This window comes from Carcharodon carcharias, chromosome 17, assembly GCF_017639515.1.
Source record: "Carcharodon carcharias isolate sCarCar2 chromosome 17, sCarCar2.pri, whole genome shotgun sequence".
Lineage (NCBI taxonomy): Eukaryota > Metazoa > Chordata > Chondrichthyes > Lamniformes > Lamnidae > Carcharodon > Carcharodon carcharias.
In genome coordinates this window covers 66313436-66329997 of record NC_054483.1, presented here as the reverse complement: position 1 = coordinate 66329997, position 16562 = coordinate 66313436, and the positions used below count along the sequence as shown (strand labels likewise).

Genomic DNA, 16562 nt, shown 5'->3' with positions numbered 1-16562 from the left:
TGCATTCATTTAGCGCTTCTAAGTCCTCAGTGGCATGTATTGTACTTGAATTTTGTTAATTGAATACTAGGTGGCCCCAGTTGGGAGCAAGCATATTGTAGCAATTGCACTCCAGGGACTTTTTATATTGAATATTACATCCAGAGAGAATGTTCTGGAAGGCCTGAGATAAAAGCAGCTATAACATTGCCACACCAATTGAAGGTTTATCAGACAACCAAACACTATCCCAGCAAATGAGGTACTTTTGAAATGTAGTCACTGTTTCAGATGCAAATGTCACAACCAATTTGTGCACAAATTTCAACAATGAAGTAAATGATTAGGTATTCTGTTTTAGTGTGGTTGAGGGATAACTACTAACCAGGTACCACTCTAATAATGCAAAGCAAATTTGCCTGACAATGTTGCAAGAGAGATGAAACTCCATATTCCTGTAGAAGGAAAGCATGGGTGTCACAATGAGCTATTGGTTGGGAGTTCTTACTCAGACCTGATGTTTATTGAAGGACTTTAAAAGTAATTGTGCTGTGAATCTCATTGGATCACACTGTACAACCCAATCATCCATAATATGGCAAGCACTTATGTTTTATGTGCTATCTACAAGACACATACGCTGATAAGTCTGAAATGTTCAAATAATTGCTGTGTATATGGAAGAAGTTGGGACAAGAAGATATCAATTAATCAAAACAAAATAAATAGTATCCAATATCTGATTGTTCACTTTTAAACCTTTGGCTAAGATCCACTCATCCAATGGCAAGTGCTGGAAAATGGGATTAGAATAGATAGGTGTTTGATGGCTGGCATGGACATGATGGGCCAAAGGGCCTGTTTCTGTGCTGTATAATTCTATGACTCTATGACCCTCATCAGATCAGCATGACCACTGCAAAGCAAGCAAGAATGTGATTTAAACCTATTTTAGAACTCTGTGCACCATCCCCATCTTGATCATGTTTTTCTTCATTAGAAACAATGGAAGTCCTCCAATTTGGAAATGTGTTCATTAGAATATATACATTAGAGTGTGTCTGTGGATGGGTAGTTGTTGTGGAAAATAATGCCTTGTCTACATTGTCAAACAGAAGATGAATTTTGAGAGGGTGGGGAGTGGTGGGAGCTGGAAAGTAACATTCATTAATGTAGTGAAGCTAGCTAATTCAGAATTAAGCCCACTTGTTTGACTGTGTTTGTTTCAAATCAATTGAATGCAGAGCTCCAATTGCTGCTGCTATTCCACAGATGTGTGAAAATACATTGGCCATATAACTCTCTCCCTCTTGAGCAGTGATCTACACACCCAGTGGAAATTGGACAGCTAAACAGTTAAATTGACCTTGCCCTGGAGTATCCAGTATCCTGTCACTTAAAATATTACTCTGCCCTCCAGACACACCTACCCAAAGACAGTAGTGTCCTTCTCTAAATATGCACGTTGGATGCTGATAACATCATCTGATCCGAATAATATAAACCTGAGTGGGAAAGCAGCTCAGGCCAACCTAGGACAAACAGCAAAAGGCAAATTCAGGACTGCTGCCAGGAAAGACCAATGTAGCCATTCCCCTCAGGTTTTTGGTACCCCTTGAAATTGTGTTTATGCCCCATTTTCTAACCCCATCACTCGTCAACAAGATATGTGTGTAATGATACAAATGAGCTGACCCAGGAAATTTGAGTAATAGCAACAGATTATCAGATGAGATGGAGAAAGGCAAGGGCATACATAGTTCCTTGTGTTCAACTAGGAGCAGCAGGAATGCTCCTTCATGTCCCAAAAGGAAAGTTTAGACCTCTCCTGCCCAAAACACTTAACCCCATGGCCAAAAGCAAGAGCCCCCAAGAGATGGCCTTGGAACCTAATCCTACCAGATTCCTTAAATCTGCAGGATTTTCCGTCACTCCCTGTTAAGTTCTTGTCTGATCCAGAGGCAAATTTGGCTGTCAGAATCATCTATGGTTCACTCTGGGGGCGGTTTAGCAACTTCCGTTAACTTTCTGCAAGGAGGCTGAGCTGCCTAGATAATTTTATTTTACTGCTGACAAAATTTTAAGGTGCCTTACTTTGTGTCACAATATAATGACAGTGCGATCTCATTGGTGTGTTACAAAAATTGAACTGAAAGTAATTTTAACTTTGAGTAAGGGTATGGTGGCTGATACCAAATTTACATCTTTGTTACTTAATCTCTACTGCCCCCTACCCTATCCCAAGCTTCCCCTTTTGTTCTTCCGCCCCCACCCCCTTTCTAGCAAAAAACCCATCATGTTTCTACTCTCCTGCTGTTCTGAAGAAGTCATATTCCACTCTAAATATTAACTGTTACTCTCTCCACAGATCTGCCAGGCCTGCTGAGTACTTCCAGCATTTTGTTTTATTTCAAATTAACTCCCCATTATTGCTGATTGTTCCCTTCTATGAAAGTCAATAAGCAAAATAAAGAGTTTTCAATATCTTCCTCATGTTCAAGTGATGCCTAGACCTTATGCTATCAGGTCTCCCATTAGATTCATGGGTGGACTAAGTTTTCAGCTCACCATACAGGACAATAGTGAAATTTTCACATTGCTGTCCTGTATGAGCTTTGCTCTGTTATTGGAGAGGTCTGAAGTGAGAACAATGAAGTAGTCAGAGTAATTTTATCACAGAATCTTTACAGTGCAGGAGGCCATTTGGCCCATCAAGTCTGCATTGGTTCTCTGAAAGAATATTCTGCCTAGTCCTATTCCCCTGCCTTATCCCCGTAACCATGCACATTCTGTCTTTTCAAATAGCAATCTAATTGCCTTTCGAATACCTCGATTGAACCTGCCTCCACTATCCCCTCAGGAAGTTCGTTCCAGACTCCAATCACTCTCTGGGTGAAAAAAAATCTCACTTCACTTTTACTTCTTGTTGCCAATTATTTTGAATCTGTGCCCTCTAGTTCTTGATGCTCTCTTGAATGGCAACATTTTCTCACTATTTACCCCATCCATATCCCTCAGGATCTTGAATACCTCTATCAAGTCTCCTCTCAGCCTTCTTTTCTCCAAGGTTACAAACTACCCTCATATCTACAGTTCATTATCCCTGGAATCATTCTTGTAAATCTCCTCTGTACTCTCTCCAATGCCTTCACATCCTTCCTCAAGTATGGTGCCCAGAACTGGACGCGGTACTCCAGATGAGGCCTAACTAGTGTCTTATAAAAGTTCAACATGACCTCCTTACTCTTGCATTCAATGCCCCTATTAATAAAGCCTAAGATACTGTATGCTTTATTAACTGCTCTCTCAACATCCCCTGCCACCTTCAATGACTTATGTACATATATACAGAGGTCCCTCTCTTCCTGCACATCCTGTAGAGTTTCTCCCTTTATTTTATACTATGTCTCCATATTCCTCCTGCCAAAATGAATCACCTCCCTCTGTACCCTTGGATGCATCTCATCTGGCCCTAGTACCTTATCTATTTTAAATAAAGATAGCCTTTCTAACACCACCTCCTTCTCAATTGTAAATTCTTCAAGTGTACCAGTTACCTCCTCTCTCACTTTGGCCTGGGTATCACCTCCTTCCTTTGTAAAGGCAGATGCAAAGTACTCATTTAATACCTCTGCTATTTCTCCTACCTCTACGTGCAATTTCCCTTTTTTATCCCTAATCAGCCTACTCTTTCTTTTACCACCCTTTTATTATTTATATGCTCTAGAAGATCTTGGGATTGCCATTTCTGTTAGCTGCTTTCTCCTTGCTTTTCTTATTAATTTTTTCACTTCTCTTCTGGTCCTTCTGTACTCAGCCCAATTCTCCATTGTATTTTCTACTGACATCTGTCATACACGCAATTCTTCCTTTTCATCTTCACCTCTCTCTCTCGTCATCCTGGGAGCTCCAGATTTATTTTTCCTACCCTTCCCCTTGACATTGCCTGCAATAACTTTTCTTTTAAGATGGCCCATTGATCAGTCACTATTGTTTCCACCAACATTTGATTCCAACTCAGTCGACTCAGGTGCATTCTCATCCCATCGAAGTTGGCTTTCCCCAAATTAATTATCCCTGCTCTGGATTGTTCCTTGTTCTTTTCCATGACCAACCTAAACCTTATGAAACAATGGTCACTGCCCTCTAAATGCTCTCTCACTGGTATTGATCCACTTGGGCCAACTCATTCCCCAGAACCAGGTCCAATGGTGCCTGCCCTGTCATTGGACCAGAAACATACTGCTACAAAAAATTATCTTGAACACATTCCAAGAACTTGTGCTCTTATTGTCCCTTGGCACTGTTCCTGTCCCAGTCTATATTTGGATAATTGAAGTCCCCCATTACTCCATAATTCTTGCATCTCTCTGTCATTTCTTTCTCTACATCATTTCTGCTGATTGGTGATCTATATACTACCCTGATGAATGTTATTGCACCTTTTTCAATCCTTACCTCTAGAGAGATTCTGTCCTTGACCCCTCTGGAACCTCCTCTCTCTCCAGTTCTGTAATGCCATTTTTAATCAATACTGTCACTCCCTCCACTTTTCTTCCTTTCCTGTCTCTCCTATACATCTTGTAGCCAGGAATATTTAACTCCCAGTCCTGCCCTTCTTTGAGCCAGGTCTCTGCTATTGCAATAATATCATAATTCCATTTGTAAACTTGCACCTGTAGTTCACTAATCTTATTAACCACACTCTGTGCATTCACATTCATGCACATTAAGCCTGAACTTAAGCTTTTTACATTCCCCTTACTCTGACCCCATCTAATGATTTCCTATTGCCTACTCTAATTCAAACTCTTCAAGTATTCTCCTTACCTTGATGCTACTCTCTGATCTATAGGAGTAGTGGGAACTAAAGAGAAAGCAAAGTTGGGCTGGGTGAAAAACTGAGTGCAATGCCCCAGTGTTGACCTCCAACTTACATGCTCAATTCAGAAACATAATGTAAATTGATCAAACTTTCAGATAATACTAAACAAATGAGCAGACAAGACCGATTAAAGCAGTGATAAAATTACAGGAGGACACAGGAACATTTTCAAGTGGGCAAAATTATGGCCATTTACATTCAAGATATAAGTGCAAGATAAAAACAAAAACAGAATTACCTGGAAAAACTCAGCAGGTCTGGCAGCATCGGCGGAGAAGAAAAGAGTTGACGTTTCGAGTCCTCATGACCCTTCGACAGAACTTGAGTTCGAGTCCAAGAAAGAGTTGAAATATAAGCTGGTTCAAGGTGTGTGTGTGGGGGGTGGAGAGAGAGAGAGAGAGGTGGAATGGGGGTGTGGTTGTAGGGACAAACAAGCAGTGATAGAAGCAGATCATCAAAAGATGTCAACAACAATAAAACAAAAGAACACATAGGTGTTAAAGTTAAAAGTTGGTGATATTATCTAAACGAATGTGCTAATTAAGAATGGATGGTAGGGCACTCAAGGTATAGCTCTAGTGGGGGTGGGGAGAGCATAAAAGATGTAAAAATAAATAAATAAATAATTTTTTTCTTTTTCTCTTTTTATAATGGAAATAGGTGGGAAAAGGAAAATCTATATAATTTATTGGAAAAAAAAAGAAAAGGAAGGGGGAAACAGAAAGTGGGTGGGATGGGGGAGGGAGCTCACGACCTAAAGTTGTTGAATTCAATATTCAGTCCGGATGGCTGTAAAGTGCCTAGTCGGAAGATGAGGTGTTGTTCCTCCAGTTTGCGTTGGGCTTCACTGGAACAATGCAGCAAGCCAAGGACAGACATGTGGGCAAGAGAGCAGGGTGGAGTGTTAAAATGGCAAGCGACAGGGAGGTTTGAGTCATTCTTGCGGACAGACCGCAGGTGTTCTGCAAAGCGGTCGCCCAGTTTACGTTTGGTCTCTCCACCCTGCTCTCTTGCCCACATGTCTGTCCTTGGCTTGCTGCATTGTTCCAGTGAAGCCCAACGCAAACTGGAGGAACAACATCTCATCTTCCGACTTGGCACTTTACAGCCATCTGGACTGAATATTGAATTCAACAACTTTAGGTCGTGAGCTCCCTCCCCCATCCCCACCCCCTTTCTGTTTCCCCCTTCCTTTTAGTTTTTTTCCAATAAATTATATAGATTTTCCTTTTCCCACCTATTTCCATTATAAAAAGAGAAAAAGAAAAAAATTATTTATTTTTTTTTTACATCTTTTATGCTCTCCCCACCCCCACTAGAGCTATACCTTGAGTGCCCTATCATCCATTCTTAATTAACACATTCGTTTAGATAATATCACCAACTTTTAACTTTAACACCTATGTGTTCTTTTGTTTTATTGTTGTTGACATCTTTTGATGATCTGCTTCTATCACTGCTTGTTTGTCCCTACAACCACACCCCCATTCCACCTCTCTCTCTTTCTCTCCACCCCCCACACACACACCTTAAACCAGCTTATATTTCAACTCTTTCTTGGACTCGAACTCAAGTTCTGTCGAAGGGTCATGAGGACTCGAAACATCAACTCTTTTCTTCTCCACCGATGCTGCCAGACCTGCTGAGTTTTTCCAGGTAATTCTGTTTTTGTTTTTGTTTTGGATTTCCAGCATCCGCAGTTTTTTTGTTTTTATAAGTGCATGATGTTTGACATTGGAAGGAAAAAAGGGACATACAGGCATTTAATAAATGGTGCCAAACTGATTAGGGAAGAAGCTGAAAGAGATCTAAAGTAATAATGGATTCAAAAACTTAGGATGTTCAGTCATTTTAGAGCACTAATTAACAAAACAAATAGAATGCTGGTCTATTTCCAAATCAGTAAACAAAAGTCTGGGGCAATTGTGGCTGTCATACATAGTTTTTCATAAAGCAATTGAGTACCGCATCCAGTCTGGTCATTAAAGTTCAAGAAACACATCATAGCAGTGGAAGCAATGCAGACCGGGCCCATGAGGCCAACTGCTGGTATCGGGGAACGAGTTAGGAGGAAAGGTTAGGAGTCAGACCCGTCAGTCTTGAAGATAATAAATGAAAAATGAAAGGAATAGAAAGGTTAGTCCTGAGGACATCAATTTAGAGTGTATTTGTGGGACACGGGATCATAGATGCAAACAGTAAAAGGCAATTTCAAGGCTGCTGCCTGGAAAGACCAATGTAGCCACTCCCCTTAAGTTTTAGGCACTCCTTGAAATTTTGTTTATGTCCCATTTTGTAGCCCCATCACTCATCTACAAGATCTGTGTGTAATGATACAAGTGAGCTGACCCAGGAAATTTGAGTGATAATCTATTATTATTAATCAGGCAGATTTAGATTTAACCTTTTAGGCATGATTTGCATCAGATGATGATCGGATTGCAGTTTACCTAGAGACAGAGTCTTAACCCTTTCTTGAAAGAGCTGCAATATGGAACATACTTTAGTTCTTGGCAGAGTTCTTGTTCTCAAAGATTTTTGGAAGGTTTTTGTATTTACTTGTTGTCAATTCTTATTACTTCCGTTTGATAATTATCACAAAATCATGAAGTGCACTGACAGCCATTGCTGGCAAAAATAAAACTGAAAGGGTTTTATGAGATTCTCAATAATACATGAAGGCGTGTGAAAGTTGAGGTGCCAGTTTAGACTATGCAGCTGGCACTGTAACATATTTTAAGAAATACTTGGCCCAGTTGTGTCTTTCCCGGTTTCTCTGTGGTGGAATTTCCCAGTCTAACTCAGCAGCAATAACTTTCCCACAGGGTCAACTTCTTCTCTGAAGGATTAACGCGTGTAAAGTTGCCCAGGCATCAACAATGAGACACTGTGAAATTTCCCTTCTATAATACTTCAAAATGCACAGTGATCCAAGTTGATATTCAACAAACATAGGTGTTAAAAAGACTGTTAGAACACCAATGGCAAAACATCACAGGGTGATAAGATATTAATTCAGTTCTTGATCTTGGCCTTAATGCGAAGGACTGGGAACCAATTCGATATCACCAGCTTCTTCATCAGGAAGAGAAGGAAATGTTCACTGATGAGAAGTTGTGGTCTTGTGTATTTTTTTGTGGCCAGGGCAGAATGCCATAGAAAAGGCTGGATCAGATGTCTAATCTACCATATCTCTTAGTTATGGTTGATATGAAGAGGAAAATAGAGAAAATTTACCCTTGAACAGATTTCTTAAAAAACTATGGCTTTGTTCCAACATGTCACAGCACTATTATATTGCAGCCTGCAATATAATAATACACAAAGGCCTTTTGTGGGGATCTGTAGCTGCTTAGAGCAGCATGGTGCCAAACTGCTGTGTTATATTCTCAGCCTGCTATTACAATCTTTATCAGGTAAAGTGGACTTTCACACAAAGGCCAATAACAAATTGCAGTTCAATTATCTCATTTTGGAGAAGAACTGACACCACAAAGTGTGCCTTTGACCCAGTTTCAGTTGTACTTCAGACACAAAGCCTGAAGCAGCCAAAACTAAGTTCTAGAGGCAGCCTGAAGGGTTCCTGCTGACAAGAGTTCAAAGGAAATCCTTTCAACATGTTTGGGAGTCTCTGTTGAATGTGCAATACAATGCAAACAGACTAATCCATGCTGACCTGATTTCTCTGGTTTAACCATGTTTTTTTAAAACTAGAGAAGGGGCAGCCAATGATTGCCACATAACAGCTAAAATCATAACAAAAGGCATAGATGAGAAAAGGCCATATGGTCCATTGATTCTCATCCCTCAAGTAAATTAACTCTCAGTTTTGATTCTGATTGTATATTGAATAATGCGTTTTTAAAAAAACTGTGTCTCAATGCTGGACACTTCTTTTGATTAATCAGCTGAATAATTTCTGATGTAGAATTTTTTTTAGAACTGTGAGCAGACACGTTGAAGGCTATAAATTGCAGAATTAATTAAGAGCTAAAACTACAGTGGAAGTGATAGTTACCTTTTCATTACCACCATAAGGAACAAAATCATCCTAAACAATGTCAACATGTGGCTCCTTTAACTACATTTCTTGCAACTATTGAAAGTGTTAAGTAATAATGATCAGATACATGCATTGTTTTCAATGTGTTTAGCTGGACAGAATGGAGGAATCATCCCAGATTTGCACTAAGAGTGGTAGTGGATGGGGAAAACAATGTTTTACTTGCCAGTTGCAATGGTGGCATGTCACGCTGTATCGTCCCAAACCCGTTGCATTAATCTTGCATTCCAGGGAAACACAGCATTTTGATGGTGGGCAGGCTCTCATTCGCCCACCACACCATCACCTCGCTGCTTCATCACACTGAGTTCCATATTGAAAGTGCAGTCGCGCGCACACTTTTCAGTGCTTCCAGACCATGACTGCTGCACGGAAGACAGGATAGTCCCGAAAGACAAAAATACTTCAGCACCTCCCCCCCACCCACCCAGTTTAGTGACGCATCCCTTGATCGCCATTTGGATGCAGTGAAGGCCTGCCATGTTGTCCTGTACCCCCACTCTAGCTGCAGGAGGGGCAGCGGCTTCATCAATCCAGCTTGGGAGGCGGTGGCAGCAGTGGTCAACACCAATGCCCTGTAAAAGAGGACAGCCACCCAATGCCGACAAAGAATGAAAGATATCCTTTATTCCGCCAAGATAAGTCACTCTTCTCATCACTCTCAACTCTCAAACTCTTGAACCCATCACACATCCACAGGGCCCTCACTCACTGCCAGTTCAAGGGACATCACCATTCACTCTCTGACACACACCTTCATTGTCCTCATCCCATCCATGGGACCACTCACCACCCACACATACCAGGCATATTTATCATTTGGCCTGACTCTCTCCATCTTTATTCATGCAGGACAAGCTGGCACACAACGAGAAGGAGAGGTTACAGACTGATGGAGGAATGCCTGAAATTAGGGTCCTCACAGACTTTGAAAACAGAGCCATCCAACTGGCCGGTTAGTATCTGGACCGGTCCTGTGCTGACGGTGAGGTAAGCGGTGCTTTACCAAGCAAGGATCCTGCAGTGCAACATCCATCAGACAACCATGCTGTGTGATATGTCCTCTTTCACAGGCCACTGCCATGCACTAATTATCTCCCCTTGCTTTCGCGGGCACATCTGGGAAACAACTGGTGGAGTCCACAACCCAGGGCCTCCAGTCAAGCCCTGAAGAAACCTCTGAAGAGGAATCTGAAGGCACCCTCCCTGAAGTCCCGTCACAGCGCTCGCCCATACCCTCTACCAGTGCAGAGACAAACACTTCAGGATCACAATATGGTAAGCACATTGCATTTTCTGATCCACAGCAGGCAGAGGCAGGGACTTCCCAGCTCCCCGGCATTTGGAGGACTGCTGGAAGTTGAGGCTGGAAATTTGCTGAGTCCAAGTCAGATGATGAACCTCTGGACTCAGCCATGTCTCAGTTGCTGGAGCTGCAAAGGTAAACTCGGGAACATCAGGAAGTGATGTCTGCTACACTCCTCAGATTGCTTGGCATAATGGAGGAGTCAATCTGCCTTCAGGCTGAGGTGATAGCGCGGCAAGCCAACACACTGAGGTCAACACTGGTAGGATGGCAGCTGCCATGGAGACCTTGGTCCAGGATGTTGCTCCTGCATTGCTGCATGGGCTGAACTCGATCGCTGATGCCTCCAACAGTATGTTCATGAGAGGGGTGTGGGGCAGCTCAATCACATTCCAGCTTCCCTTCCTCCTCAAGGACAGCCAGGTGCTCTTGGGCACCCATAGGGAGGAGGGTCAGCAGGTGCACGCAGGTCCACCCAGGTGACTGCGGGACTGTCCAGCCCATCAGGTGTTGAAGGTGGACAAAGGATCAGGTGCTTTTAAAGTTTCATGGCTGCATCTATGATATGATTCTGATCACAGAGTGCAAGCATTCACAGAGGCTATGTGAAGATCTATGGAGTGTCCTCGCTGCATGTCGTCATCATCCTCCTGCAATCGAACGACTATTAGGACCTCCACTGCGTCCCCATGACAGGAGCATTGTCACAGAGGGTATATGTGCTGCTATAAGTCAGACTGGAGTCAAACGTTCACAGATGCAATGAGAGGATCTATTGTGTCTCCTCACTGCATGTCATCATCATCCTCCACATATCTAGCATCTGAGGGCCTCCTGAGTGCGCCTTCTCGTATGGCCAGTGCAAGGGCTTCATTGCCGCCTTCAAGGACCTCCTCACCCTCATTCCCGTCGACTTCCTCCTCATTGGAGGAGACCTCCAACTCCTCCACAGCCAGCTCCTAGCCCCGTTGCAGTGCCAGGTTGTAAAGGGCACAGCAGGTGACAATGATGTGCGACACCCTCTTTGGACTGTATTGCAGGGCTCCACCAGACTGGTCCAGGCACCGGAACCTCATCTTCAGCATCCCCATGGTCTGCTCCACCAAGTTGCGAGTTGCTGCATGAGCCTCATTATACTGTCGCTCTGCTGCAGTCTGAGGCTGCTGCATGGGTGCCATCAGCCACATCCTCTGTGGGTAGCTCTGGTTCCTGAGGAGCCAACCCTGCAGCATCTATGGACCCTGGAAGACGTCAGGGATCTGTGACCAACTGAGAATGTAGGAGTCCTGGACACTCCCTGGAAATCATGCGGAGACCCGCAGGATGTGTTTGTGGTGGTCACACACCAGCTGCCCATTCAGCAAATGGAAGCCCTTGTGTTTGACATGGCTGACTGCTTGTTGCGACGGAGATCTGAGCGCTACGTGAGTGCAGTCGATGGCCCCCTGCACCTGTGGGAAACTCAAGATCTGGGCTCCAATTGTTTGCATCCTGGCTTCCTGGTCCTGGTCGATATGCACTGTGTTGTGTGTCCTCACAAAGACGGTATCCGTGACCTCATGGATGCATTTGTGGGTGGAGGCTTGTGATATCCCACAGAGGTCACCCATGGAGCCCTGAAAGGGGCCACTGATGTAAAAATTGACGGCCCCTGGCAGTGGATGCTCTCCATGTCTCGGTGGCGACAAATTCTGCAGTAGCTGGCAGTGACCGACCAGTTCCCTGGACATGCACAGTCTTCGGCGACAGTGGTTCTCCGTCATCTACAGGAATGAAAGGCGGCGTCTATAGACCCTGGGTCTAGCTAGGCATCGACAAGTGACAGCTCATTTTGGCTCTTCACCAGTGTGTGCTGGACCTCCAGCCGCCTCTTCTTCCTGAGGGTGCTGCTCATCCCTCTGCACAGTCAGCCGCCTGTCACTCTCGTCTCTGTCATCTTCACTCTCTGTATGCCACGAGGCATACAGCTAAGTCACCAGACTCTATCCTCCTGATGTGCTCCTCCTGCAGGATGTAAGAGACTCATGGGCTAGCTTGGGTGTACTAGGAACCTCTCTTGGTTAAGTCTGAAGGCCCCTTGACGCATCTCAGAGATTGTTGGCCACCACCTGGATGGCCAGTTTAGTGTGCTGCATGGCTGCCCGAAACCCCACCTTCCTCTGCCCCACTCCACGACTGATTGGCAGCAGCTTTGCCCATTGGATTACATGCTGTGCTCTCCAATCAGGCACAGACATTCTCCTAACCCGCACTGCAAGGCTGCACTGTTAGCTTGAACCATGGGGGAGACTGGTCCAAACTGGGATGATGACATTGCAAGGGGCTGTGAGCACCTCCACCAGTGACTGTTCCATGGCCAGCATTAGCAAGGAGATTGTACAACGTTTTGAAGGTCACTAAAACGCTCATTAGTTTGCAGTCTGTGCCCTATGGGTGAAAAGCTCTGGAGCACTTGGTGGGACTCTCATGCCTCTGCATTGCTTGAGTGGGCAGGTAAGCTGGAGGCCTGACTCCAAGCATGTTAATATGGCTGCGTTTGAATTGTCTCAGCTGCAGGGTGAAGGTCACTTTATACAAGGTTTCCCTAATGTGTGGCCATCTCTTTCCCCCCCCGCCACGTGCTTGCACACTAACTTTAACTACAGGGGAGCCCTCCCACCACCCCCCCACCCCCCCCCCTCCCCCCCCACCACCCCCCACCCCCACCCCACTGCTTCTCCAACATGCCTCAGCTGCAGGACAGCCCTTGCCCTCCATGCTTCAACCTTGAAGTCCAACAGATGACCCAGGCGAGTGCTGCACAATGTTACTGTGCACTCACCTCCAAGTTCCCCTCAAAGTGCAGCCTGCAAGTGCACGCCTTATATATAATGTTGTGAAACACATCTATGGGTGGGCAATTCAGTGGGGCAGGATGATTCCAGCGGGCTGGCCTCAATGATATGCAGATATATTATGCAGATATATTACAATGAGGTTCCTGGCGTCCGATGGTGAGAAATGCAGCCGGCATTGACGGGCTGAGGAGACGATTGTAAACTGGTTTCATGACATTGTGAAACTGATTTCTGGCCTTCTCGCCATATTGTCTGCTCATGTCACCAAGCACGCCCAATGCCAGCAGGCACAGAAAATTCCACTCAATGATTTTATCTGCATTATTGGAGCTATACTATATAAATTAGATTGGAAGTGATAGAAAGAATTAGAAACTGCAATGTTTTATTTGATCTTCATTTCATAGGCACAGCCTTAACAGCCATATGTGTCCAAGTGATTTAAAATTCAGATCTAAAACATCGGGCTTCAAACCCAGAGTAAGATTAACATGACCAAGCTGGTTCATAGTATAACTTGAACAGGTTTAGCCTGAATGCACTTTAACAGAAGAGTGAGAGTCCTCTGTTTTAATTTGAGGTTGATATGCCGATATATAATTTTTATAGTGCACACAGGATGTTGTTTGAATTAAACAATTCTGTTTCAATTCCTTTTCATTTTCAACCAATTTGTTAATTCAATTATCTTATATTCCGTTATACAGATATAATGAATATTTAGCAACTGTTAAGGAACAAAGATCTTATATATCTTAAAGCTTTTTGCATTTCATTTTTCATGGCTCAACCATGGCCCTGCTGTATTTGATTATGTTTGTGCCCATCAAGGTGACGTCTGTTAGCAATGGAGAAAGCAACACTTCCTATTTGGGGCAACAGTACTTTAGACTAAGTCTTGTTAGATGCTGAGTGAATTTACCCCGAGACAGATTTTAATTGTTCTTCTGGGGCAAAAAATAGTTGGCAGCTGGTCAGCCTCTCATTTTACATCCTGCTCAATTTCCCTTTGCACTGGCATGCCCTTGGGCCTGTTGTAAAATTAGCAGCCAACTTACTGCCATTTTCTGCCCAGCGGAAATAGTAAATCAACTCCTTTATTTTGCCCCAAAGATTACCTACTCCAATCTTAGACTAGTATAACATCTTTCTACTTCCTGCACCAACTATCCTGTGACATATCTGAACAAGATTGGCAATTTATCAAGTTGTGGCAAATCACCAATTGTCTAACCAAGACTGCTACATGAATGTGATTTGGTTGTTAGATTCAGGCTTGATTCCTGAAGTTTATTTCTTCGGGATAGCAACCAGATCTTACAATTGGTCTACTCCAACTAACTAGGAAAGTTCTGGGCACCTGCGGCTAATGTAGATAGAAAGATAGTGATACCACAAAAAATAATTAACTGCTCCTATTTACCAACAAAACTTAGCTTTGTATTTGACATCCATATATATGGAACATTTGAACTTTGAATCTTGGGATAATAACAATAGAAGTATAATTAGCAGTGTTTGAATCATATTTAACCATTACTAGAGCAATGTTGTTGAATCATAGGAATTTACAGCACAAAAGATGACTACTTTTTTTTGTGTCATGGGATGTGGGAGTTGCTGGCTGGGCCAGCATTTATTGCCTATCCTTAATAGCCCTTGTTCAGAGGGAATTTAAGAGTCAGCCACATTGCTGCGGGTCTGGAGTCCCATGCAGGCCAGACCAGGCCATCTGCCATGGTGGGATCTGAACCTAGGTCCCCAGAGCATTACCCTGAGTCTCTGGATTACCAGTCCAGTGAAAATACCACTATGCCACCACCTCCCCTTGGCCCATCATGTACGTGTCAACAAATGCTTTGCACAAACTGATTAGACGGATTCATTTGGCAGCACAATCATGTCAGTATGAAAAGATGTGTAATGTAGCCATATCATACCAATGCTAACTAATTTGTCTTTTTGACAATACATCAATTAAACTCATTAGAATTTGCAATAGCAAATCTGCTGTGGCTAAATATGTTTTATACAAGAACAAGTATGACTCCATAATATCTCAATTTTGCTCTTGACATAGGATAAATTTATTTTTACAATACATTTTTTTTATTTGCTTAGGTGTTCAAATTAGAGGCAACATATCCCTTATGTTATCTCAGACAACTAATAATGTGTGATAATCATTACTATTCTCATGGTGATACCACTAAACTAATTGGCATACGCATTTCTCAGTGCCCGTTAGTCACAGAATTTTAAACCAACCAGCTTACTGAACACTGGTAAAGAAGTTGCTTGGGTTACATTTTCAAGGAACTCATCAGGCTCTAAATAAACTATTTATTTCCAAATGTATTGTTGCTAACATGCTGTGTTTTCTCTAATTTATGATGACCTTTACAGGGCCTTCTAGTGGTGGAGCTATTGCTAAAACAATAGGATTCCCTTGGTTAATGACAATGATTGGTATCATTGACATACTATATGCTCCACTGTGCTTTTTCCTTCGAAGCCCTCCTGCGAAGGAAGAAAAGATGGTAAGAAGCAGCAAAACAATTTAGTAATGGCTACTTCAGATTGCTAAAAACCTGCACACAGTAACACAAATTTATTTTATTTTAGGCTATTTTGATGAATCAAAATTGCCCTGTTAAAACCAAAATGTACACAACTCAGGACCACTTTCAGAATGCCCCTGTGGTTGATGATAATGAGGAAGAGTCTGAGAGTGATGAATGATTGCTGCCATATTCTTTACAGCATATATTTTAATGTACAATATGGAGTGTTTCTGTGAATTGTCCTATAAAATTATGTCCTAAATGTAGTGACATTTAATCTTAGTTTAATCGTTTGGCTATGAAAACATACCAAAGCTGTAAACTTGTTTACCCATATTAGAACTAATTAGAATCACAATGGGGATGGATGGGGCGGGGGGGGAGGGGGGGGGCAGTGGAGGAGAGAACATTGGAAGACATAATGTTGGTTAAATTGATTGCCAGCAGCCTTATCACATCAATGGGGATACTTATTCCACTTTTTCTTTTTACCCAACGAATAGTTTCTGAAGCATTTAATTTTATGTATTTTGCAGTATATTTTGTACTCATGCATTTATTTGTGAAAACAAGCCAATATTTAGTTATTCAAATATGAAAAGTTCATTGTTGTAAGCAGTTTGTTTCTTAAAGAGAAAGATTTTAATTTCTCATGCCCTGATATTAGATGCCTAAAGACTAATCAAAGTCTATGAATCAGATTTGCGGATTGGGACAGCTCATTTCACATCAAAATATGGGATAACTTAATAGCTGCAGAGTACTTGCTTATTTATTGAACATTCATCGTAAAGTTCACGAGTCAAGCAACAAAAGTTTGTAAGAAAACTTAATTATTGCTGAGAAAGGAGAGATGCTGTCAAAACTTTTCATCTTGCACTCATCAGGGTAGATTTGCAAGAATACCAATTGTAAAGAGAACAACAAT

General features: G+C 42.7%; 1 protein-coding gene across 1 annotated transcript in view; it reads left to right on the top strand.

The window, feature by feature from the left end:
• The window catches only part of slc18a2 (solute carrier family 18 member 2), a 52265-nt gene extending 36412 nt beyond the window's left edge, over window positions 1-15853 (top strand). Inside the window, exons 14-15 of the mRNA XM_041209888.1 lie at window positions 15477-15610; window positions 15696-15853. Coding sequence (XP_041065822.1) covers window positions 15477-15610; window positions 15696-15812 — 251 coding nt within the window. The 3' untranslated portion in view covers window positions 15813-15853. The remainder of the gene's footprint in view (window positions 1-15476; window positions 15611-15695) is intronic.
• Window positions 15854-16562: the final 709 nt, after the last annotated feature.